The following is a 25,850-nucleotide window of genomic DNA, read 5'->3' as shown; positions in this document are numbered from 1 at the left end:
TGAGTATTTGTTTAATTGCTTTTATTGGAGAGTCTTTGTCACCATAAATTGGTGGAATAATAACTCACTTGAAGTTCACAGTGGAAGTGTACTAGTGGATCAGTGTATAAACTACTAAATGCTGTACAATAGTATATGTGCTGTTCATTGTGACAGCCCATATAGAAACTACACCACTGTGTGGCCAACAGACAGAGAAGAGGGTTTGCAAGTCTTTGGCTGGTGCAGATCACCAAAGCACTGGGTGAAGTTGGCTGGCATTATGATGATGCTCACAGAAATCAGACACAAATCACACTTCATCTTCTTAAAATTTATTTTTAAAAAGGTTTGTGTGTCTGCATGTTTATGTGTGCCACACGTATATATGAGCCTGTGGAGACCATGAGAGAACGCTGGATCCCCTGGAACTAGGGTTACAGATGGTTGTGAACCACCATGTGGGTGCTGGGGACTGATCCTGAGTCCTCTGCAAGAGCAGTAAGCACTCTCCACTACTGAGTCATCTTGGCAGCTCTTCATCTTTTCTGAACTTTCTAGAGTATTAGGTTAATTTACATGAGTTATGGAGTTTTAAGACATCAGTGTTTAATATCATTGTGGCATCTTCGGAGCTTACCAATAACATTCCACCACAGAGGACCATTCCAGGCTTGTGCTAAGGGACTTTGTGAGTGGAAATGGCTCCCTCCAGCTCAAAGTCCAATGTCCTTGTGGGTCCCACATACTAGACTTGGACACTCCTTGACTTAGATCACCCACCATCCCTCAGCACTGAAAATACAGCTTAAACTGTTGCTTTGGATTTTTTAGACTCTCTATTTCTAGTTGTTAGATTTGAAGGGCTACCAGGGCTGAAATAATTTCTTTTATACTATAAACAGTATTGGTTGAAATGGAGACAGTAAGGACTCAAGGAGTTAAATTCTCGTGACTACATCAAGGTCAAGACCTGAATTTTCCTTATCACATGAGCAATTTCTGTGAGAATGTCAAGGTTAGGAGAGCACTTTCAGGTGAAGTTCCCTATAAGATCTGCAGAGCCCACAGAAGTGCCTTAGCTGTCTCCAAAGTCATCAATGGGCATTTTTAAAAAATATATATATGAATCTCATTTTTATGCTACAGCTTAGAAGCCCAGGTTGTTAACACTTGGTTCTGAAACAGATTCACAGGGTAGAAGACCAGGGGAGACAGCATCATTGGAGAGCAGTTCTTTCTACAGGAACTAGTACTAGGTCCTCAGTGCTGGTTTCCACATGGGCAGGACATGATGAGAGCTGACTCGTTAAGCAGTAAACAAGTCATGCTGTTATGAGACAGGTACAGGATGAAAAATTTGCATTATAGATCCTCAAAGTGATTTCCCATCAGTGGTCCTAAATTCCTTACCTCTGGTGTCAAGAGGACCGATGCACTTCTCTGGCTTTCTGGGCATAGTCCTCAATTTGGACAACCTCAGACTCAATAGACCTCCATGTGCGAAGGAACATAGAGAGCTGCCCAAGACAGGCACACCACAAGGACAACATGAGAGGAGACCAAGAGAAGAGCTTTTTTTTTTTTTTTTAATTATTCCTTCATATTCAAACTTCACAAACAGTGTGAACTTGTACAATACCTCAGAAAGTGAAACTTACAAAAAAAGTGCTGGTAACATTTAAAAAAAAAAACAACAAAAACCCCAAAAAACAAACATCATTCTTAGCAACATCAATTACTCTTCCACACAAAACAGAAACCTTGTAAAATTTATTTTCGTATTTTTAAGGCGTAATACTTCTGTATAAAGTATATGCAAGAGATAAAACTTCACAGTATTCCAAAATGTCACAATAATAATAATATAATAGTATAATGAAGCGCTACAGTTAATTTTTCTTTTTTTTGAAATTTTTTCCTGTTTAAATAACAAATACAAGTCACAGGTAAATATACGTGAGAAAAATACGAGGCTAATATTAAATGGCAGGTAAGGGTACTGTCACTGTAAGAAAAACTGGCAGGATGTGTGTATTTAGTCTATATTTTAAAGCACTTGATAGAAAAGGCGTACGCAAGGTTTTTCAAAACAATTTTTTTCTGTTTGTTTGTTTAATAACTGACAAGAGTATAATGAGAGAAAAAAAAGGAACAAACTCCCTCTCAAAACTATTGACCTGCTCATCCCAGACCACGCCCCTGTGGGGGGATGTGTGTATGTGTGTGTGTGTGTGTGTGTGTGTGTGTGTTGATGTGTGCATGGATTTCTACAGTGCAGACTGAGACAGCAGTGTTCCACACCCACCTGCAAGGACAGCCATTCCTCCAGCTTCTCTTGGGAAATTATTCTTTTGACTTAATGCTCTCTCCTTTCTTGCCTCCCACTTCAAACTCTTCCTCAGTGCCCCGTTCATCAGTCTGAAAAGTTACCCTCCACTCAAAATTCTCTGGGAAGTGGAAAACTGCACATGGTGTGTGACACCCACAGAAACATCTGAAATATCACTTGGACAAATGAGTTATGTTTGTGTGTGTACATCATGTCTGAATATACAGTGTGTGTGTGTGTGTGTGTGTGTGTGTGTGTGTGTGTGTGTGTGTGTGTGCATGTGTATGTATACACAGTAGCAATTGCAAAAAGGGGACCATATTCCTTCCCACCCTAATATACAACGTGATAAGGGACATTTTTCCGTGCAGGGCAGGGTTTCTTCGAGTCTTATCACAACACTGTGGTGGGCAAATCAGAAAATGAGTTCACCTTCCAGCAGTCACCACGGTAAACGTCATTGAGAACACGCATGCTCAGATGTCTGGTCTGTGCACATGTGTGTGTGTTAACAGCTAGCTATTCAGCCAACAGTAACAGAAGACAGCAGATAGCAAAATACGTCAATAAGGTGCTCAAAGAAAAAGGTGGCACCCACTTGTCAAATGGATGGCCACGTTAAGGTGCTTCAAAAAGAGTTTTAAAGTTTTTATTTCAAACGTTGAGAGAGTTCTGGTTTGCACATGGTAGTTCTGAGCCAGGCCAAGGGTTTTGAGTTTTCTGACATCTTCCTACTGAAAAGGACTTTCACTGTGGTTGTTTTGTTCACTTGGATGTGGTCACTTGAATCTAAACCATTTTTAATAGGCAAAAATGAAAATCAAATCGTCACGACTAACAGAAAGAACGGATGAAATGGTAGAGAACATTACTGCATTCCCATTGGATCAAGATGGTCTGTCCCAGTTTTCCTCAATTGCTAACACTGCTCCTTGTTTTCCTTTGTTACAATCCATTCCTTATGAACACACAGCAGTGACCAGCGTCACCGCAAGTGGCTGTTTTTATTGTTTTGTGATCTGCTGCAAGAGTCCAACCTTGTTTCCTCTGCTGCTGTTTGTGAAATGAGCATCTGGATTTGTAATGAACACTTGATATGCTATGTGCACCTGTGTGCGTGCACACACACCTATACCTGTATAATACACACACCGCATATATGTGGACATATATAGAAGTGTGTATACATTTATACATAATATAGTGTATACTGTTTCAACTGGAGATATGCTGAACTGGGTTCAGACACTAGCACGTTTATCTTTCTCCTGTTCCCTCTGTGTGTTTTAAACAGTCTGGAGCTTTTATTTATTTTTAAAGTGCATTTTTAATGCAGAGTAACTATAATCCACTGATTCCTTGGATAACTTTTTTTTTTTTTTTTTGATGAGAAAAATCTGACGGTTTTCAGCCCCAGGCAAGAGAAACCAGGGTTTGGTCTTGCCAAGGACTGAACGTGGCAGTGCCAGGCTTGTGCCTGAGTGATTACTGGGCATTCTGGACTCCGGGCACCTCAGCAGCAGCAGCAAGCAGCACCTTTATGAGAAGGCAAAGACAGGAAATGAAGAAGGAAGCAATGTTCAGAGGAAGAAGAGTGTATTTGGTGTTTGTGTGTGCATCTCTGTGTGTGTCTGTGTGTGTGTTTGTGTGTGCATGTATTGCACATACTCACATATGAGCATTACTAATCTTGACTGTGATGGGCTTGTGCAGTCCCTGTGTATTTTCAGCCATCTAGTTCCTCCCCTACCAACTGACCCCAATATCCGATGGTCCCCACATGCTCAACTGTCACCTAGAGGTCCTCACTCCTGGGGCTGACATCAGCGTGTGTTCCTGTGGGCATGTGAGTGCCAGCATAGAATAGGAATAAGGCACCAGGGAAATCAAATGTCATGAGAGAAAGCAAAACCCACTTCAGAGCCCCTTCCCTTGTCCTTTAAAAATAGTGCGCATGACACCGTTCACGTGTGCACTTGAGAGTGTGCCATACACATTTTCTGAAAGAAACTCAACCTTGAGGCCCTTCAGCACCAGAGAGCTTTAGGAGTGCACCCTTGTCTATACCGCCCCACCCCCACCCCACAAGCAGAAGCACCGAGTTGGGAGAACGAGGCAACTTGCCTTGCTCACCTCACTGTGATAAAATAAGAACAATAAAAAAGTCTAGGAAATAGAAATTTCAGGAACTTCTCTAAAATCAAGTGGATTAGGCTGTCGGATTCTGATTCCTTGATGCTCTAAGTGTGCACAGTGACACGTGGAGGGATTGAGATGTTTGTGTTTAATATTTAGTGGGGGAATATGCTAAAAAAATCTCCCAGTTGATGCCTAAAAATCCTCTCTTCCACAAACACTTTAACCTTCCCCTTCTACTAAAAACAAAACAAAACCCAACACATTGTAAAAAAGGAAGAGGTTCATTTAACTATAAAAGGGAAAAAAATGAAGGCACATGACTTTAAATTTAGTCCCACAATCCTTAAGAAAAATAGTTTTTTTTTTTGCTTGTGTGTGTGTGTGTGTGTGTGTGTGTGTGTGTGTGTGTGTGTACACGCGCATGCGTGCGCGCTCGCGTGCATGCGCGGGATTTTGCATGAAGTATGAAGTCCATTGGACAGTTACCAAGAGAAGCTAGAAGAGAAAATGAGAGAATTTGGGACAGAAAGAAGAAAGGAGGAGAAATGGAGGCCTCTCTTCAGCTTTTTGTCACTGACAGTCTTAAAATTTGGCTGCTTTCGGGTCCAGAAAACAATTCATTTGTCTTGGTCTGGAAAGTGCCCCAGTTATAAATATCTCCAGTTAATCATGTTACAGCTTTTGGTGTTTCCCTTTTCCCTTCCCTCCAGCCAAATGATTTTTTTTTTTTTAAATATCACAGTTTTTAAAAATTATTTTTTCAATGTTGAAAAAATATGGAAAAGCTATTGAACAGCCTCAGGGCGCACTGCCTCTCCATCTTCACAGTGAGCAGATGGATGGACGATCCACAGAGTCAAAGAGGAGGCGGGCAGCAAGAGCCCTTGTGCTGAGTGGTCCCTTGCTTTACCTCCTGAGGGCCGGGGCCTTCGCAGCGCCCACAGCCGTGTTTTCTGCTTGGATCCCACCCCCTCCCATCCACGGAACGTGGGCTGCTGAGAAAGGCAGAGCCACGGTAACTGGAGGGTCTTCGAAGCAGAAGGTGAGGGGGACAGGGGCGACCCCGCCAGGCACTGTTAGCTGTGTGTGCTCTTGGCAGCCTCGCCTCTGGATGGAGAAGCTCCGGGGCCCTAGGGGTCCCCCTCACACCTCACTTCCTGTGACCTCGCCACCTTCACGCCTCTTGGCAGAGCTGGCCCCACGTTCCTAAGAAGGCAATGATCCAAGATAGAGAGGCAGAGCCAGCCGGCTGTGTTGTACAAAAAAGGGGCTATAGACAGCGGGATTTCAGAAACAAATTTAACTTTGGTTTTCCGACTTTTTCAGACCATAAAAATTAAAGCAGGGCTTCGGTGACTTCCGTCATCTGAGAGCTGTTACGTTTTCCTCATTTGGCAAGGCTAAGGCAGGGGGGGAGAGAAAAGGTTTCCCATAATTGGTTGAAGACACAGGGTGGTAAAATGCTTCCACACTTAAACTCACAGTCCAGTGTTTTTGACATTTCATAAATAGCTTTTTTCTCTAAAAAAAGAATAAAACAAGAACAATCCCTTTACTTACTCATCTGAAACAAAATAAACAGCAGTGGGTACAAACTTCTTCTTGTAACAATTACAAAAACAACAATATAATCCCAACTTTTAACACGCATCTTGAATCAGTTATTATTTTTTAATCTCAAAACTGCAGCATATCCTTAAGGGCAAACTTTTCGATTAGTTTTTTTCTTTTTTTCTTTTTTTAAATAATGTCTTCACCAAAAAAACAGTCTTGTACCAATAAAATGCATTCAAAAATAGAAAATATTACACAACAAAAATATGTATCCTTCCTTTCCAAAAAAGATTCTTCACAAAAAAATGTAGAAAAAATTCCAACAATTTTTCCCTCTCCTAAACATTAACTTTCAGTCTAGGGCACAACTATTTATTGATTTAAATGTCTGTTTTTGCATAAGATATGGAAGATGCAAAACTTTACTGTATTAGGATTGTGACATAACATCCACTCCCACCCCATTCTAAAACAGAACAAAACCAGAAAAATCCAGCAAATATTCAGCAAATAATAATGAGCCAGTTGGCTAGGAGAAGTAACCGGTGTCTCGCCTTTCTCTGTCCATGTGTGTGTGGCAGCTGGCCTTGGACTAGGGGATGCTGGGGAAGAGACCAGGCTGGCTTCAAGCACTTTATTAGCACACGTAGATCTCAGTGAATCCCTTTCAGTATTCCATGTTGTGGACCCATCACTGCTAAGCCTCAGAAGAGCTTGAGGGCTGTCAGAGCACTGTGTACATCTGTGTACTGGGTATGTACATTTTCACAAATCCTTCTCAAGTATTGAGTGTGTGCACATGAGTGCGTGCGTGTGTATGTGTATGTGGCTGAGACCCATGGTAGAAAGTAACCCAGAGGTCCGCTGGTGTAAAGAAGGCGGGGTGCTCCCTACTTACCGACTTCCACATTCAACTTGCTTAGGTTTTTATTGGAACAATGGAAAGATCTCGCCTCAGAAAGGATTCGTAGTTTTCCCCACACACTGTACACCTAGGTTCCTCTTATAGTTTTCAGCACTGTAGTTGACAATGTCTTTTTATTACTTGACAGTATTTATCTCTCATGTGAGATATAGCCTATATTTTGTATGAACAGAATATTTTTCATAGCTTTTTTGTATGTGTGTGTATCCTATTACTTACTTGTTTGCTGGTTTTTTCTTCGGGGTTTTGTTTTGTTTCGTTTCTGATTTTTAAACAGTGAAATGTGTCCAATTTTATTTCCAGTGCATTAAACAAAATTTAAATTAAAAGAAGAAATAAAACTTTCCCCCTCATTCTTCTAAAGGAAATGACTGATAAAGTACATTATAATAAAATCAGGCATTACCAAAAGAAAAAAACAATAGCATCATTGTGCAACCTCGAACACATCAAAGGAAACAGACAGACAAGGCTTGCAGAACGTAAGCATGAAGAAGCCATGCTAACATAGTCCTAACTATGGTGTGACGGCAAGCACTGGTTAAAAATAGGTAAGGCTACTCTTTGATTTCTAACAACATAGTCAACCACTGCTCTCTGGTCTTTTCTCCTCATCTTTACTCATTAGAGTCTGTATATGTTTAAAATGAGCAAATTTGTTTTTATATTTTTGGTCTACAGTAGAATTACATATTAACAATATAATAAAAAGATATTTAGGTAACAGGTTGGTACTGCATCCATGTGGGAAAATAGAAAAGAGAGCACTCAACTAGACATAGTAATTGAACTCTATTTTTATAAAAATAACAATAAATGTAATAGAAATTATATTCAGGGTAACATTAAATTGAAAGTAAGTATAGAAATTTCTATTTGGGATAATACAAACTTCTGACAAACTCTACCCTAGAATTGCAGCCTCACAATCTTTCCCATGATTCTACCTTTCCACTCTCACTTAAGATTCAAATGGAAATGGAGACAAAATGAAAATAAAGTTGACAGATGTCTGAGCCAGCCAAAACTTCCAAGTTATCAGAGTTGATTATCAAGATATTGGGATCATCAAGACACTTGGGAAATTGTTCAGCCCTCAGGGGGCTAGCCACTAATAGTATTTGCTTGGTTTTAATTTTGAATGAGCTACCAGCCTACTGAAAAAGAGAGAAGCCAAGGAGTCAAATAGTTCTTCTGGTGCCATTCATGAGATGAAGTTTAAGTCTCGTTGAGAGGACATGGCAGTAAGACGGAAGAGAGGAGAGAGAAGAGACAGGTAAGCTTTGGGTACTACCGCATCTGTTTGCTGTAACACAGGAACTTCCTTTTGTTCCTAAGCGTCTTTTAAGATGAGCTGCAGACTATGTGTTCTGGGTAAATAGGTGTCATCTCCTTATAGGTGTGAAATCCAGACTCTGGCTTCCATAAGAGCTGGGCCAGTCTAGTCTCCCTATTACCCCTCGTTGTTCACCCGTGATGGACAGAGAAGGCCAGCAACACTGTCAAGGCAGAGGCTCTTTACTAGATATTCCTAGCTCATGAGTGATTAATAAGCTTATGATTCAGTACTGGGGAGAAACAAAGAGAAGTAATTGTTGGATTTGGTAATAAGAAAATGGAAGTTTCCTTTAAGAGGAAGGAAAAAAAAGTAGATCTAGGAGGGAAGGGAGGAAGGGGGGAGGAAAGATGTAGCAGTGAGGGGAGATAATGTTATCAGAACACATTACTTTGGGTTTCTTTTCATTTTGAGCTGTCCTTGTTAATTTTTCCCCTCTCATTCAGTTGCTCCAGTTTAAAGGAGAGGATAGAATCTAGTGCAAATATCTTCAAATCACAGCATTTCAGGGGCAGTGTCCTATCCCTTCATCTCAGACCTCTTCAGAAGATGGGGGCAATGGTCCAGAAAAGCCTAACTGAATAAATGACTTGCTACAACAAGAAGGCACTATCACAACAGGTCTACTTCCAAGTAGTTCCCTTGCTGTGGCACGAACATTTCAACAATGTCAGCCATTACAGCAAAGCCCACACTTTAGCTTCTCAGAATGTGACTCCATTGATGTGTTGTCTAACATCCTCATAGGCCACTGCCATTGGCCCTGGGCACACGGAGCCTTGATCTGCTCTTGACTCATACTGCCCAATGATCCTCTCACCAGCGGTCCTGTTTGGCTCTAAATGACTTCGCACTCTCCCTTCCATGGATATTTCTGACTACAAGCCTCCAGGCAACAGATGAGTCTCACAAAGCTCGCAGTGCCAAGTAGTACTGTGTATGTTTTCCATACAGACTGTTTGGAAACCCTTCTACTATAAGGTCTGTAAATACCCCTGTGAACAGAAGGTGAACTCTGTGGACCACTGCAAGGACACCCTCAGGCCTGTTATGGTTCTGCCTGGGAGAAAGGAGGCTGGGCTCTGGAGAAGAAAATCTTTGGTGAAGGAACTGGAGTGGATATGCAAGTTTCAAGAAAAACTTGTCCCCAATGCCTCAAGGAAAGTTAAGGTGAGACTGTTTTAAAGGTCAACTGTTTCCTCTCATAGCTTTGGTTGGGTGTCTCCATGTCCTGTTAGTGCTTTCCCACCACGCATTCCCAGGCATCTGCTATGAGATCTGATTCAGGAGCCTGCTTGAAATACAGATAATGCTTTGAGTTCTCCTAAGTTGCTGCTTAAGTTAGTTCTGAATGGTCTCTGTAGGGTTAAACTAGCAAGGCTGGCACTTTTGTATATATAAAAAGAAACTCTGACATGGGAAAGTAGAATGAGACCTATCATAAGGAGGAAGGAGAAAGCATCAGATTGATACTCTGTTAAAGAGGCCTGAAATGGAAGCTTTCCAAACGAATCCCCTCAGGTGGGACAGTGTTCAAAGAAACTCAACATTAGGTGTTTACAAGGGCTGTGATTCTTAGCAAACAAGGGTTTCCAAGAGCTGTCATCCGGGACTCTGGAGGAGCCCCTCAGCATCCCCACACTTGTTTGAGTCGCCACACAGTCTATTGCTCTTCCGGTAGCACAAGATCCTCTCATTAGTAATTACGAAAGCGCTGTCAACCCCGATTGCTTCTAAGATTTAAAAAGGCAATAAATGTAAATTGAACACAGAAAAGTTGGGGGGGGGGAGCAACAACTTTTAACTTTTAGGCACTATATCAAGGTCTCTGCTTAAGGATGGTCTAGGATGGAGCAGCTTGTGGACTCTGAGGACATGTCCAACCCTTTCTCCAGTTTTCCAGTTGGCCTACCTTGTGTCAGAATAAGCCTTTCCCCTCATGGCGGGCAGTGTTTATTGCACTGTTCCCTTATGCCACCTCACAGGGCTCTACCACATGCATGGCCTTCCTCTTTGGTTACCCAGAGATCTAGGTCTTACCATGATAGAAAAGTATGCTCAGAGTGACAGGATATCTGAACACAGACACTATGACCCCAGGCACACTGGGATATGCTGTAGTGGGGGAGTTTCTGTCTTCTTGTGAGCCAAGATGAAGACTTCATGTCACATCAGCCAGCTTCCTCACTCTTGGGGCTCTTATTGTAAGCTGAGTTGGAAACAAAATTGGATAAGTTTCTTCTGAAATATCCTCCACTTGCTGTACTAACCCACTGCCATACAATAAGAAAATGGTTTTTTTTTCCAGCTTAGCAGTTCTCTAGACTTGATCAAGAGTTGGCAAAAATTTCACAGATTCTCACTCCCTCTGTGAGAAATAATAACAGAAAGCACCTCCTCCTCTGCGATGCTACTGGTCTCCTAGCTTGTTCTTCTTTCCTTACCTAACACACTCTCCTGTCACGACTCAATACAGCTCAGTAGTGCAACACATTGCAGTCACGCTTAGTGCAAACAAAACAAAACAACAAAGAAGGGGGAGGGGGAAAGATCCTACAAACAAAAAAACAACTAAGAAAAAAAAAACACCACCACCACCAACAACAACAACAAAACAATTACAGACTCAAAGGTCAGCCATGAACAGCTCTTGAAGGTGAGCTACAAAAGTGGAAGCAGGCCTTGGCTCAAACGTCCGTGACTCACCTCTCTGTGGCCCCTGTTTGTTTCAGCTCAAAGGAGAGAAACAACCAGCTTGGACCTCTGTATTATTCTATAAAATATGAAGCCAGTAGGCAGAAAAGGCAGACCTACAGTTGAGTTGAAACCAAAGTTAGAGGAGGGAAACATCGATTCAATGCAAAGGTCAGTAGTGCGTCTTAGTGATTTTATCTTGCCAGCTGACTGGTGCTAAGGGAGATAGGGATGGGAGGAAGAGAGCAAGCTTTCCTGTCTCCTAAACTCGGTCCTACATTTAGCAGTCCTGGACCCTTCTTTGTGAGTAGCAGAATCAGCTGTTCTTCAAAGACTACAAGCAGCAACCACCTTCCATGACATCGAAGGGTCCACCTTCTAGATGGTTCTCTTTCCCTCTTTCCCTCCCGCCATTCTTCCATATTTTTTTTTTTTTTGATTGTTTGTTTTGTTTGCCTGGCTACAAAGATACAGATCCACATCCACATACAAAGAAGTTTTCCAAGGCCTCCCTCAGAATGATGGACTTTAAAGTTGGCACAAATAACTCCATGCAGAAAGGTAGAAGTATTAAATACAAAGTGAATTATTATACTAGGATGCAGACTCTGCATCCTATCCTCCTCTTGTACCATTCAGTTAAAAAAGGAAAGCATCGGTAGTGGGATTCCTTACAGACTTCTTCTGCAGGTTGACAGTCAGTTTGGGATGTGATCACTTGAGTGATTCTGGAGGAGCACTTGGTGGTAACCTCCAGGTCTGTCCCTTCATCGGGTCTGAACCCTCCCTCTGCACATGTGAATCTGCCTTAGTGCTCACACCCACACTCCCGCTGGAGCTTGAGGAGAACAGAAAGGAAGAAGGATGTTTGGCATCCTGGGGCTTTTTAAAACAAAGCAATTTAGATGTTCTCTGTCATCAGCTTCTTACCTGTTTGCTGTGATGGGTGTGGATTTCTGAGAGATTCCACGCTCATCTACTCTGACAACCATGATTCTTTCAACAATGGTGCAAAGATGAATCTTAATTAGATATGCCTAAGCAAATTATCCTTAATGTACACTTCAATAGGCTCTTCTCGAAACCTGAAGTCTAAATCAATGGGAGCAAGAATGAAATTTAACTGCTCAAGCATCTTTGGGAACTTTCTCCTGACTTCATTGCTGACTTCAAGCCAAGATGTATTCCATGAAGAGCAAAGAGTAAAATAGCTAGCTTTGTTTTTAAAGGTTCCCTAGCTGTGAGCTGAAGCACTTCAGCCTATTGCAAAACCTTATCAAAGCCCTAGTCTGTTTTTGGTCATCTGGATGCATACATCACATGCGTCCTGGAGGGCAGATAAGGAGCAGAGCAGCCAAGAATTTCTATAACCTCTTCAGATAGTCAGGATAGATGGAGAGAAGCCATGAATCACAGAGGAGTATAGTTGTGTTAACTCTCAGACCCATTACACAGAGAGATGAGGAACCCTGACAGGACCAGTAAGATCATTCTTTGGTAATCCCGAGAATGGATTTTAGGATTTTAGAATTGAATTCTATTTGGGTCCATTGAGTTATGCCATCCCCCACCCCACTTCCCGTCTGTTCCCTTAACTGAAATTGCATTTATTTCCCAAATTTGAGCCAAAAATGTAAATTATAGCACAAAAGCCAGGTTATAAAAAGGTTGCCAAGCTATCTGTAAGCTAAGCTGAGCTGTACAGAGCATGCTTTGACAAGGGACTACGACCCCTTTCCCAGTCTTAATTTGCTGTTTTCTTCTTTTGTGTTGCTAGGCATGGATAGGCGAGTGCTGGCAGCCTGGAGATGTCCTTCTTACTACCATCTCTGTGCCAGGGAGGGGCCTTAGGACCATAGAGAGCTTTAAGTGGCCATGACTGAAGTCCCCACTACTGTGAAAGTGGGAAGATCAGATGCCGTGAGTATTTTTACTAATGCGTCTTCCTTTTCCTTTCTGGGAATTCTGTCCTGGATACTCACAAGAAACATCCAAAGAAAAGAAAATAAATTTGTCCCCAGCTTTATTCCAAAAAGGATTTGAGGAGGCCATGATGATATGAAGTATAAAATCAATGACTTTTATCAGTGGTTGGCTCCATTCTTTGGCCCCAGACCTGTCAGTTCAGGTAAAGATAGTTTTTCCTCCAAGGACTATGCTCTGTTTTAACTATTCCAATCCCCAAAGTGCAGAAATTCTTTCATTTTCAAAGCTCTAAGCAACAGCAGAAAAGGAAGGTAAGACTTCCATGAGAAATGACCCCTTGATGGAAAACTGAAGGCTTTTCTAAGGGGCAGAAGACTACTCTGGGGTAGAGGGCAGTTGCCTGACATACGGGGACAGCATCAAATCAGAGAATCAAAATATTTCCCTAGCTTGAGAAGACAGACATAAAGGAAAACAAATCAACAAACAAACTATAAAATACACATTCCTCCAGTTTCAGATTTCTATGAAGTTATAATTATGCTTAAATCAAGGTTTACAGATAGCAGACAACTGTTTTAATGTGTGAAAGTATTGTCCCTTTGCTTTGCCATGTTTCACTTTCTTTGAAGGAATCGCATCCATGCACACATGTCCTAATGTCCAGTGCAGAAAAAAAAATGTGTTTGCTACCAGCTTCAATTCCAGAACATTTCCTAATCTATAGTCACAAAAACTAAAACTATCTAACTGTAAAATGAGATGCAGGTTTTCTGAAATGTGTTGGGGAGGGGGTACGCACGCTGTTTTTTTGTTTTGTTTTGTTTTGTTTTTGTGTGTGTGTTTTTTTTAATGAATAAAAGAAGAAAAATCACTTCCTAATCTCTCAAATATATACTATAGTGTTTCTGACCATTATTTTTGCTGCATTAGTTATTGTTCGGGCTGTTGGTGCTCTTGACAGGTGTCAGCTTACAAAAACAGGAGGCTCATGAACAAGAAGAATTCACACCCCTGAGCCTCTAGAATATTAAACAGGATTTAGACATTCATCTGGGACTTAAGAGGTTGTGGTGAGAAATTCTGGATCTCAGGGTTGGATTGATTTGAGAGCTTGAAGGAACAATGACCAGAAGGCAGCCTGGATCAACTGGACCAACAGCGATCTTCCTGACCCAGCTCTCTCCCATTCCACAGTGTACTTGAGATGATAGTGTTTGGTGATTCAGAAGAGTCTTCTACACTTCAGAAGGCAATGCCAGAGGGCAAGAGAGCTTTAGATATAGAATGCTTTCAAAAGAGATGGCAGGAGCCCAAATGGAAGAAGAAAGAAGTGAGGGTAAAACTCGGTGGGAGGATATAGGAAGGAAAAGTGATTCAAACATTGGCCTAAGATAGATAGATAGATGCCTGATAGATGCCTACCTCAGCGAGGCTTTTGAACTTGACATTTATCTCATTGCTCTATGTGGGAACTGAAGCTATAAAGTGGTTTAAGTCAAAGTCTGGATCAAGCCTTAAGTCAAGCAACAATACATTTTTTTCATATGAAGTGTGGATTTTGAGTGTCAAGGTAGAGCAAGAAGTGAGTGCCTGTGTACTCCAAATTGTGTCTTAGACTCTCCATCTTCATATGAGCAGAGAGGTAAGGGGGCAGCACAGAGAGTCAGGCATTGTGCTAAAGGGTCACTGTGAAAGGACACTGCAAGGATCCCCAGAGGCAGACACCTACAGTGAGTGACTTCAGTCTTCTTCACCAGTGTTCTGGAGACCAGACAGCAAAAATTGGAATAAACTCTAGAATTATGGCCAAATAATATAGTATGTATTTATAAACTGAGTACTGTACTTAAAATTTAATATAGTACCCATTTAGTCTTGGTTTTGTTTTTTAACACTTATTAGGTTTATATCAATTTTTGTTGTAAAACAAGCATCTGATAAACTTCATAAATCCTTTTATTCTTTAATAAATTATCCCTCAATGCTTCAGACCAACAAATATTTGGCTTTTCAAAGTGTAATACATGAAAAAATTCTCCCAAACTTTTCTTACAGTGTGTTTGAGTGGAAGTAGCTTTTGGCTTGAATAGCTACCAAGGTTATTTTGAAATGGTATCTCTTGATTCAGATTCCTGTAAATCTAGTATCTGGCAAACATGCCATTAGCTAAATATTAGCACAAGCAGAAATAATCAACAAGGGAGTTTTTTTTTCCCTCCCTCAGAAATCGTCTACTCATACCAAGAATTTGAAAACTGTGGTATTAAAAAAGGAAAGAAAAGAAAAATACTTATCTTTGGTTTAATGTAAAGGTGAGAGGAATTAATGATCTCAACTAGTACAGTTGACATTTAAAACTCTGACTCAGGTCCTCCTACTCTCAGATGCTGACAACCTTTAAAATCTGCAGCGGAAAGGAAGACATGCTTCATTCTGCCTACAAGTCTCAAGTTTATGAACTCGTTTAAAGAAAGATGCTAAGAAGAGTGGTAGGAGAAATTCACGAACAGTTAGGGGTCATAATGTAAGATTTTCAGGGGTGGGGAAGTGAAGAGATGATTGGGTAGCACGTAGTTGTCTTTAAAAGGAAATAAGAAATGAGAAAATTTTTGGTAAGAAAGAGAAAGCAAGAACAATGGAGTTGGGACCATCTACCTCGTGCCTGCGATCACCAAAGGGCCAGCCTCACTACCACGAAGCTCACACTCACGCTTTCCCTCTGCCACGTCTTTCATTGAGAATAGATGCTACATAAGTAGTTTCCTAGTAGACTCTGGTTTAGCATCATCAAAGGAGACTAGGAATGGAAAGTTCCTTAATGAATGTCAAGCTTTACAAGTGGAGGATGCTGAGAAGAGTTTGGATGCGTTGGGGGCAAGAGACACACTGGATAGGCACAGCAGAACGTGATGAGACTTGAAGATAATGATTGACAAGGGAAGATTGAAGGAGAGAGTGGTATGTTCACACCGAAAAGCCTAAATATTGGTCCATTGTGGGGAGGGTTCCTACTGAGTTTTATCAAAGCTGTCGTCACTTGGTCCTGAACATAAAATGTGGACAATGAGACCAGGTTCGGCTAGCTTGATTCTGACTTCCAGGCTTGCAGTGGGAGAGCTGGGACAGCTGAAGAAAGCTCCTTTGAAAACCGCCTGCAAGTGTTTTTGTTAGAAGATGGGCTGTCTGAGCTCTGAGTGCTCCATGGTGGCCTAACTAAAGAAGAAAGCAAGTAGAGATGCCGAGGGCCAGGTAACCAAGTGTCACCTACTTACAGATTCCGAAGGCTGAGAATGTCATATATGTTTTCGAGTTCTGTCAATAAAAAGTTCCTAGAAATGTGGTTTTACTTTAAAATAAATCTCTTAGGGAAAATCAACAGTGTATTATTGCCAAGATGCCTCCAGGGAAATGCTGAAGACTAATGAAAACAAGCACGGTGAAGAGAGAGAGCAGACCCTGTATGATCAATACTGAGAGCCAATGTTTGAAGATACAGTTGGGACAGGATGGAAGGCATGTTCCTGTCTTTGTGTCTCACCAAAGCAGCCCTTTGGAAATGCAGCTTATTACAGTTGGTCAGATCATGTGGTGGACATGCAGCTCCTTGGTTATACTCTTCTGAAGCAAATACAGATGATGGCAGTCCTATACAGGAAGATCACAGATATGTTCATATGCACTTCCATTGTTCTTCAGATGTTAATAGGGCCAGCTAAACACGATCACGTGCAATATGAACTTCTTGGTATTAGCCACAGAAAAATAACTTTTAAAAAAGTTTAAGCAGTTTCCACTTTACTACGTGTGCTATGTCTGAGCTTTAAAAAAAAAGTTCTAAAATGTTATAAAGACAATACTGAAGCTGATAATATAAAAGGCAAATAGGAGCATTAAATGCACCAGATTAACTGCAGCAGGTGGTGATGGGTGATATATGTGAAGAAATAATATTTCAATCAACTGATGATCATATGGCAGATTCAAAGTTAAAATGAATATAATGTAATATACGTCAATATAGAGCTGTTATATATAATCCGTATGTTCTAGGTTTCAGAAACACTGCAATGTAGTGTATTGTACGTAAGTAAGCATACCTAAATAGTAACCATAGTCTTCCACAAAGTCACTAGTACTGTTAATTAAAACAAGAAAAACAAAAAAAACAAGAAATGAACTTTTTTCCAGTAAAAAGAAATTCCTGTGGCTATGGTCACAGACTTCTTTTGGATACAGAAAGACAATATACATTTTAAAAATAATAAACAAAAAAAATAGTTGCAATGGTAAGTAGCCTTACTGCATGGGGGAAGGAAAAATGTCGCAAAAACACAAGAGGAATGAAAAGTCCTCTGAATTCTGTAAGGCAGAAATAATCTATATATTGGAAGGAAGGAAGAAAGGGACAAGGGAAGGAAGGGACGTGGGAAGGAGGGAAGGAAGAGACTGTTTAGTAAAAGAGAGGCATGCGAATGAGAAAACGAAATCCAACTGTTTCCAGGTCACCAAGCCATCAAGAGTTACCTATGAAAGCTAAGTCCAGTCATTCAGTATATTACGCTAGAGTAGCATTCTACTTTAATGTCTGACATGGGCAAGAGCCACTGATTCTTATAGACTGCCCGCAAGATACTCCCTGATATTCTATTGGTTTGCTAGACATGGTAAGCCACCCATTCCTAGAAAGACTTGGGTGAAGGCCACACTGGTTTCAGGAGACACAGCTTGTGAATGGTAGTGATGTTCCAGAGGTGCAGGCAGCATCAGGGAACTTCAGTTTGGGAGTAGGACTCCCACGTGGTTCCTGTGTGTGAGTGTGCGCACTGGCTGGGAGCTGGGTCTCCATGCCTGGGGCTAGACTTATCTATGATCTGTAGACCTTGTCCCTTCTCTAAAGCCTCGAAGGTTCCAGAGAGGACAGGAATAGTCTTTGAGCTCCGACTTAATCCTGGGATGTTTGTGTGTCACCTGCCTGGCTAGGTCCTCTCTGGGAGTCCTGTGAGGTTGCCTGGATGGCTCCCTCTGGTCTGCTTCTGGTTGAGTGTGTGTACTCCACCCTCTTCTGGAGAAAAACAGCCTGTCCCTGTGGGTTTGCTGTGGAGCCAACAAGCTGCCTTTGTTTCTCCCAACTCTGAAATGCTACAAAAAGCAACAGAGTGGGCAGGTGACTGCTTCCTGGGAAGAAAGCCATGAGTCTGAGCACACTGGTAGAAGAGGCAACTGTATCTACGCACCAGGAACCGTGTGTGCTTCATTTGAGAGATACACACACACTCAGACAACATAAATATACATAAACATACAAAGATGCAGGTCATGTGTGCGCGCACACACACACACACACACACACACACACACATTCACCAGTAAATCCACAGAAGTGTAGCATTTGTTCAAGTTTTTCCTCACGGGGCTATACACAAACTACTGATGGTTGGGCTACTTCTGAATGCTGTAAAGCCTCCTCACAGACAGCGACGAAGCAGAGAGCAGGGCTATGCATGGTGTCAGGCCTTTGACTCGAGCTGGAAATTCTCAAGTGTCTGCTGCTGTCACTGGAGAATATGAATGAAGTTTTGTGGTACAAGCACCTCACACCATGTGTGCACACGGATAAGGTACACTCACAGACAGACATTCTGGACAGCAGCTGTGACAAACTGGATGGGTTAAGCCACTTTTGTTATTAGCATCTGTGTGCAAATGACAGTTATGCTTTGGGCTATAACAACTGTCGCAACAGCAGTAGAAGCAGATGTCTTCTGTGGGGTTCTTTTTCTCTGTGCCTTAGGACTATCAGGATCATGTAAGCACTCTGAATCAAGAAACTTCTCAGTCTGAAAGAGATCCAAGGAGAGACTTGGACTGTTTTCAGGCACTGCTGAAGCTAGGATTTCATGACTAGGGCTAGAGTTTGTCTATGATCTGCAGATTATGTGTCTCAATTAAAGATGTAAAAGTTTTGATTTTGTATTTAAACAAAAGTTCACAAGACAAACCCAATGCACCTCAAAACCGAGGTGGGACAGAGAGCAGTCTGTATTGATACGATCTCTGTAGAGAGAGAAAGCTGTATTTTGAGATTTGGGCTCCCTGTTAAGGAGACATTTAAGAGCCATCCAGGCACCTGTGCTTATGTTTAACAGGACTTGCTACTTAGCAACACGGTTATTTTACAGTCAGCCTCGACCTACCAAAGAAAGGAGCAGACAGGAAATAGCTGCTTCCTGAAAGCAGCTGGTTCCCCTACAAGTTTGGTGCCTCCCAGGAAGTCACTGATTCCATAGTCCTCAGTCATGAATAGAGCTTATTTTTGTGATTATGAATCCATTACAAACCAAGAAATGTCCCTATCTATCTTCACAGTCTTTCATTTTCTGTGTGTGTGTGTTGTCTGCTTTCCTCCAGGGTTTCTAACTTAAGGCAATAATCCTACAACCCAATGGATTTTTTTGTGAAAGTTTCTTAGCTGGGGTTATGCCAGTAGTCAGTGGAGCATAGTTGGGCCCTAAAGAAACTCTGGGGAAAGGGCAGCTATCAGTAAGTCATAAATTAAGACTCTTGCTCCAGTCCTGGGCCTTTTCTAGTCTTCCTTTCATGAGGAGGAGACATACAGTTTTGAAAAAAATCGTATGCCCTGCAAGCCTCCATTTTGCTTGTTCACCTTAGAGAGAATGGAGCCTAGCTCTACAGCCCCAAGGGCACTCTGAGCACTGGATAATGCACATCTCTTCCTGCTGTGGATTCAGTGTTCAAGCAGAGAAGCATCTTGAGAAACTTAAAGTACCCCGTGGGCTAGTTTGCTTGGGTTGATCATCTTGCTACTCAGGGCTAGAAACGATGATGCTTCGGGTTAGTAATTGTGCAGTTTTACAGAAACGCAGTCAGCTCAGGTGGATGTTTAAGGTGCACTGGAAATGATAACTCCGCACACAAAGCCCTTGGGAATATTTAAGTATTTTCACGAGCTCCTGGGGCATCCTGAGCACTAGAGCAGAGGTGGGTTTTGAAAGTTTGCCCCATGCCACTACCTATTTCCAGGGCACTTAAGAGAACAGTCCCTTTTCCTTATGAAAACACAGAATGAAAGTTGCCAGGGTCCCAGTTGGGAAGTTATGTCCAGCCCTAGAAAGCCAGCAGCTGGGTCAGCTCAAGACTGGGAGTCTGGAGCTGGGGGGCCCTTGGGTAGCTTTGCTTTTTTAAAAAAAAATCTATCCAATAGGGAGTCTATTGAAATTCTAGTGTCCCCTTTCTTTTGTTTGTCACCAACTCACATGGTTCCGTCTTTAGTGTCCTATTTTTCTTTTCTGTCTTTTTTTTTTTTTTTTAATTCTTTCTCCCCTCCTGGGGGACAAAATTGGCCATTTAAACAAAGTTCTTTTCTAGTGAGTAAAGAGGTTTCTCTGAGCCAGAAATCACTCAAAAGAAAGTCTGCGGACCCTACCCATGGAAAAGACTGGAGGTTTCCCTAAGTACCTCTTGCCAAACTTCCTAGCTTTGTGATTGGATGTTTTCTGGTTTGGTATTGTTGGGTACTGAATACATTTTGCAATTCTTTTGTTCTCTTCCCTAGAGCTTCCATTACCCTGGACTTCAACTCATTACTAAATTAAAGAATTCTTTTTAGAGGGTTTTCTTTTAAGAGTCAAGTCACAGCAGAAAGGGCACCTACCCTGTGTTCTCTTTCCTCCCAGGGCATCTCCTGTCTGCTCCTGGGCTACACCTTTTTGTTCCCTTAGCTGCAGCTGCACACTGGTCAGGGCAGCATCGGCCTGACGTGATGTTAGCACCACACACCTCACATGGCTAGCCCTAACTAATCAAACCAACTCCCACTGCAACTTCAGGGGAAGGCTCAGCAAGGGCATTGTCTGCTATGCATCCTTGCCAGGGCGACTTCCCTGCCATCATTCCTCAGGACAACAGTGTTGGGCGTATCTTGGAGGACTGCAACAGGGAACTTTCCTGTATTTTCCCGGGGACCTGAGGGCTTTGATGAGGCACACATTTCTGGTTTAACTTCTACTGCTGAAAGAAAACAGTGCTTTGGGGCATAAGCAGGCCGTATGATGGTAGTAGATGGTGTGTGAGATGGAAGCACACATAGATCCTGACAGGGAGAGTGATATGAAACAGGCACGCCCAGAGAAAACTCTTGCTCTCCCGTCTCAGACACACAGCCTCTCCCTGCTCATGGATTGAAAAGAGTTTTCTTGGTCCTTACATGATATTATGATATATAATAAAGTGTCTCTTACTTACAGAGAAAGAAGGCAAGCCCAAGTCTTTCTAAAGCCAACAGTGACTGTGGCCTCCTAGATAGGGGAGAGGGGATGGGAGCTTCTGGGGCATGAGCCAGGATTACCTGCCACCCTCCCTCCTGAGGGCGAAAGACCTGCGATGGGAGAGGCTGCAGGAGGGTAAGTTCACACCGTGAAAAACTTCTATAAAGATTTTCCTTTAGGATTACTAGGTGTGAGTGTGGGGGTGGGGCTTGGTTGTTTTTGTTTTTTACTGTAGAGCTGAATCATATCCTCCAGTTCTAATTATTGTCTTTTGGGGGATATGTTTTACACAATTAGGGGCTCTTTTTTTGTACAAATGCTGGTACTATTTTGTTTTTGTATTTAACAAATTTCTTGTTTAAATTGTAGATTGATTAAAAAAATATATACTAGTATTCTTTTGAATGCCAGCTCTTGTTCCCTAAACTTCTCAAGAGGTCTTCTGCCTGGAACATCTGCTTCCATCGTGTGTGAGCGTGTGCACATGTGTGCATGCACACTTGCGCAAGTGTTCCTGAATACTAAAATGACCTTTTTTGTTTGTTTGTTTTCTAGTTTTAAAAGAACTGATAGCATCCCATCATAAAAACGGCAGGACAGAAAACAAAACAAACAAACAAAAAAAAAAGCGGCACTCTTTCTCATCTTCTCTTATTTGTGATTGTTAAATATCGAGTGTGCATGGGCAATCCTGGAAGCATCTGTAACCTTTTGAAGTAGGTGCAGACTGGCTTATCTTCTACAATGCAGTGCAGTTGGAAAACAGCCCTCGAGAGGCCAGGTATACAGCACCAGCACTATAGAAGCGACTTTCCTTTAGAGTTCTGATGCCAACGGAGTGTCCTTCAGTTCTAGAAAGCAGTATTTTAGGTTGGGAGATGTTTGGGGTAAAACAGCAGGACTGAGCCTGTACAGTAGGACTGAGCCTGTACAGTAGGTAGGACCTGACCAAGAATTCCTCAGGGATCTCCTCACACGTTTTAAAAGAAGATATTCCCTTTATAGGAAAAGAATGTGTCTCAGAGTTTCAAGTCATCTGGTGTCCTTTTCTTTTCTTTTCTTTTCTTTTCTTTTCTTTTCTTTTCTTTTCTTTTCTTTCCCATGCTCTACAACAAATGTTGGATCTTTAACCCAGTTGCTTAGCTTTTTGACAATGGCACATTAGCATGAAGACAAACGGGATTCTTTCAGGTGTAGTGAGCAGATGGGAATGGGACCGAATGGCACGCAAGGTTAAGTGTTCCCAGGATCAGTCTGAGTGCTGGCTACTTTACTGAGCTCTGACTGGAAACACATCTTTCAATGTGCTCCCGTCAACAGTGAGGATGCCTGACGCTGGGCCTCTGCTTTCTTTCCCTTGCTTTATATGGTGAGTGATTTCATGTCTTTTTTCCCTCCAGATTAAGAAAAGAATATCACAGCATCAGTTTTTTTTTTTTTTCCTCCTTGATGGGTTGAACAACTCATATTTCCAAATGATTCCATGACCTTGTGACCTAATGCTCCCTCTCTCGGTGGTACAGGAACATCAGGTCACGCCTGACTTCCAATATTAACAACAGCAAAACAGCAGGGGGGGGTAATAGGGAGAACTTTTGCATTTCTGAAGCTAATTTTTAAAACAGGTCACACAAGTTTTTTGGGTGTCCCCTTCTTAGAAATCACGATAAGTGATACTCAGTAGTAAGTTACCCATCCAAAGCCACACTACAACTTCTAGCAAAAAATCCACTGAATTAAGCACCATAAGACCAACTTCAACGCCACAAATACTCCAGTTGCACAAACTACTAAACATCACAAAGAACTTATGGAAAAGATTCAAGTTAACCAATTGTCTAAAATATATGAATAAAACCAATTTAGTCATTATAGAGTTGCTTGCCTTGGAAAATTTTCCCTCATTTGCTGCATTTTTTTTTTTTGTAAATAAAATGCTAACAGGAAAATTAGGAAGAAAACTGATTTAAAATGTAGAGCAATTTAAAAAGAAAATCTCCTTTTTAAAAAAAAATGTAGTTTTGTGTTTCTGTGTTATTGGAATAGTTACTTTTCCTTTTAAGTGTGCTAAAACATGGCCAGTCATAAAATTACTTAGTGAGTATTATCTAGGTTTTAAAAGTCCCGTTTTTTTTTTTTTTAAGCTGGAACCCCTTCAGGACTCTGTATATAATTGGAAAATCTTATGATTTCTTGATCAACACCAAAGAGAGAAATCCCAACTAGAAAGAGCAGCATCCAGGATGATGCTGGAGATTCATGGCCTTTTGAAAGTTGGATGTTAGCACAGAGAAACTGTTAATTCCTCCAAAAAAGCAAGAGTCAACAATCAACTAAAGAATGACCATCCTAACTCAGCCCTGTGAGCTATGGTGGGCAGTCAGAGGCCGTGAAAGGAAGGGAGGAGTTTTGGCATCAATGCACTGTGGTTTGTAACAGGCTTCTCAGAGTGACGCCCACACAGTGCTCTGAGAGGGTGAGCAGGCAGGGGAGAGGAGTGAGGACCATGAAGGAAACAGACCCCTGTGTCAAGGTGTCTGGACCACTAGTGTTTCACCAGAGGAAACAAAGCAAGGCTCATGGAACTCTAGAATCCTAAGAGCTCAGTGAAATTTTGGAGAAGGAAGAAATCTGCTTGTAAAAGAGCACACCCCTCCCATGATAAAGGACAGAATTCTAGATAGATAGGTGATAACTGTTCAGTGGCTCGCTCCACTGAAGCCTGCTAGAAGTCAAAGATCTATGCATCGAAAACAGAGCAGCAGTTGAAATTACAGCAGGGTGGGCGGGCCTCGGAGGCCCTTAGCAACCCAGGCAATACTTTAAAATAATAAAAATTAAGAAAAAAAATATGAAGAAAATATCCTTCCTCTCTTTCAAATATAACTTTAGTTGCCTTCTATTCTTTCTATCTGGAAGCAGTATCGCTAACCTTAACAGTCTTGACTTACCAAAAAATATATATATGTGTGAGACAAAGTAAAGGGAACGACGGCAGTGTATGCGGAACCAAAAGGAGAAAAAAATCACTTTTAACAATCTCACTTTTTTGTTTTTTTTACACAAATACTGTTGTAAATATATTAAAAAAATCAGCATTCTATCTGGTAAACATCACTTTTGCCCCTCTATAAATTTTTGAATTAAAAAAGCCTCAAGAACTTTTACTGTTCCCCCCACCCTCCATTTCTCTTTCTTTTTCTCTTCCACAAGAATATATCCTGACACTTTTTTTTTTTTTGCAAAGATTGTTGGAAATAATCCTTCTCTTGTACCTAGAAACATAGGTGCAAATCTGTAATCTTTGTTTTTCTCTGCATTCCTGCCTTTCATGAAAGTCCCTCTTGATTGTGCTGAGGCTGTGGCTCAGCCAAGACACTGAATAAATACGATAGCCACTGTTGCTTGTCCGAGTCTTCCTGGCTTCTGCTGAAAGGGGCGGGATGTGGAGGAGGTGGGCCAGGGTGTGTGGACCAGGCAGACCTGGGGGAGAAGCCTGCCACCCCGCCTTTGTTGACACCACTGGGCTCACCGACCCCTCCCATCCCAGAGCCCTTTAATGACATCAGACAGCATGGTAGGTGGAAACAGCAGGGCCATTCCTCTGGGTTTTCAACCAGAAGTGATATTCCACAGTTTAAACTGCTTACTGTGAAGTCCAAGTGGCCAGAAGAGTGAACTGTTCTCTGAAACACTGTGAGCGGTGTATTTAAAGACAGCAGGCCTTACAGCTCCTAAGAAACTCTGTAGTGCTCTTCACGAGTGGAAAAACAATTTTTCTTTTTTTTTTAAACATTTTTTTAAAACTTTTTTAAAAGATTTTTTTGTTTCTTTTTTTTTGTGTGTGTGTGTATGTGTGTGGTTTTTTTGCTTTTTTTGTTTTGTTTTTGTTTTTGTCTTTTTTTTTGTTTGTTTGTTTTTTGTTTTTGTAAAGAAGGGTTGTATTTAGAGGCCAGTAGCTAGAGATCCAACCAGTGGACCTCCTGAAGCACTACCAGGCCTTAAGGCCACCATCCAAGGGGGACTGGGAAAAGTATTATCCACCCAAGCCCCCGGAAATGTAATGTACCAGCAGGCAAAAAACAGTTCTTCATGTAGTACAAAATGAAACGGAACAGAAACAAAAACAGAAAGTAAAAAGGAAACCAAAACATTTCTTAAATTCTAGTGCCATAGCTTTTTGTCTGTTTGTTTGCTTGTTTATTTCTTTTGTTGTCGTTTTGTTTGGTTCGTAAGAAAGAGAGAAAGGTACTACTTATCCGTCAGACACATGCATCCTCATGTGGTCGTTGAACTGCTCGATTTGGTCAAACTTTGCTGGGCAGACGGAGCAGACGTAAGTGGTCCCCTCTGTGCAGGCCACCACGCCTGGCGGACCCGCGCGGGCACCTGGGGGCGTGCCTGCCGGAGGGGTCCCGTTGCTGGCACTGTGCAGGGCCACGTGTCGCTCCAGCAGGGTCTTGTGGGAGAACTTCTTTTTGCAGATGTAGCACTCATAGGACTTCTCCCCGCGGTGCAGGCGCATGTGCACGTTGAGGGAACTCTTCTGGGTGAAGCGCTTGTTGCAGATGCTACACTGGTACGCTCTCACGCCGGTGTGCGTCACCATGTGCTTGATAAGGTAATCCTTCAAGGAGAAGGAGCGCCAGCAGATGCTGCACTGGTGGGGCTTCTCAC

General features: G+C 41.9%; 2 protein-coding genes and 1 non-coding gene across 55 annotated transcripts in view; 1 reads left to right on the top strand and 2 right to left on the bottom strand.

The window, feature by feature from the left end:
- The window catches only part of Tigit (T cell immunoreceptor with Ig and ITIM domains), a 38,989-nt gene extending 20,953 nt beyond the window's left edge, over positions 1 to 18,036 (top strand). Inside the window, exon 5 of the mRNA XM_017316834.2 lies at positions 1 to 18,036. This exon is cut by the window's left edge and continues 5,062 nt beyond it. The gene's annotated coding sequence lies outside the window, so the exon portion shown is untranslated.
- On the bottom strand, positions 3,436 to 3,518 carry Mir568 (microRNA 568). The gene has a single exon (NR_030576.1). It is a non-coding gene; the product is annotated as a microRNA 568 (primary transcript).
- The window catches only part of Zbtb20 (zinc finger and BTB domain containing 20), a 758,704-nt gene continuing 742,634 nt past the window's right edge, over positions 9,781 to 25,850 (bottom strand). For 50 of the 53 annotated variants that reach the window (XM_030249219.1, XM_030249208.1, XM_011245985.3 and 47 more), the window contains one exon: positions 9,781 to 25,850. In XM_030249219.1, the coding sequence (XP_030105079.1) occupies positions 25,429 to 25,850 (422 nt within the window). In that variant the 3' untranslated portion in view covers positions 9,781 to 25,428. The other 3 variants (NM_001285805.1, NM_019778.2, NM_181058.1) reach the window with 1 other exon arrangement.

This window comes from Mus musculus, chromosome 16 (genome assembly GCF_000001635.26).
Source record: "Mus musculus strain C57BL/6J chromosome 16, GRCm38.p6 C57BL/6J".
Lineage (NCBI taxonomy): Eukaryota > Metazoa > Chordata > Mammalia > Rodentia > Muridae > Mus > Mus musculus.
This window is presented reverse-complemented; position numbering and strand designations above follow the sequence as displayed.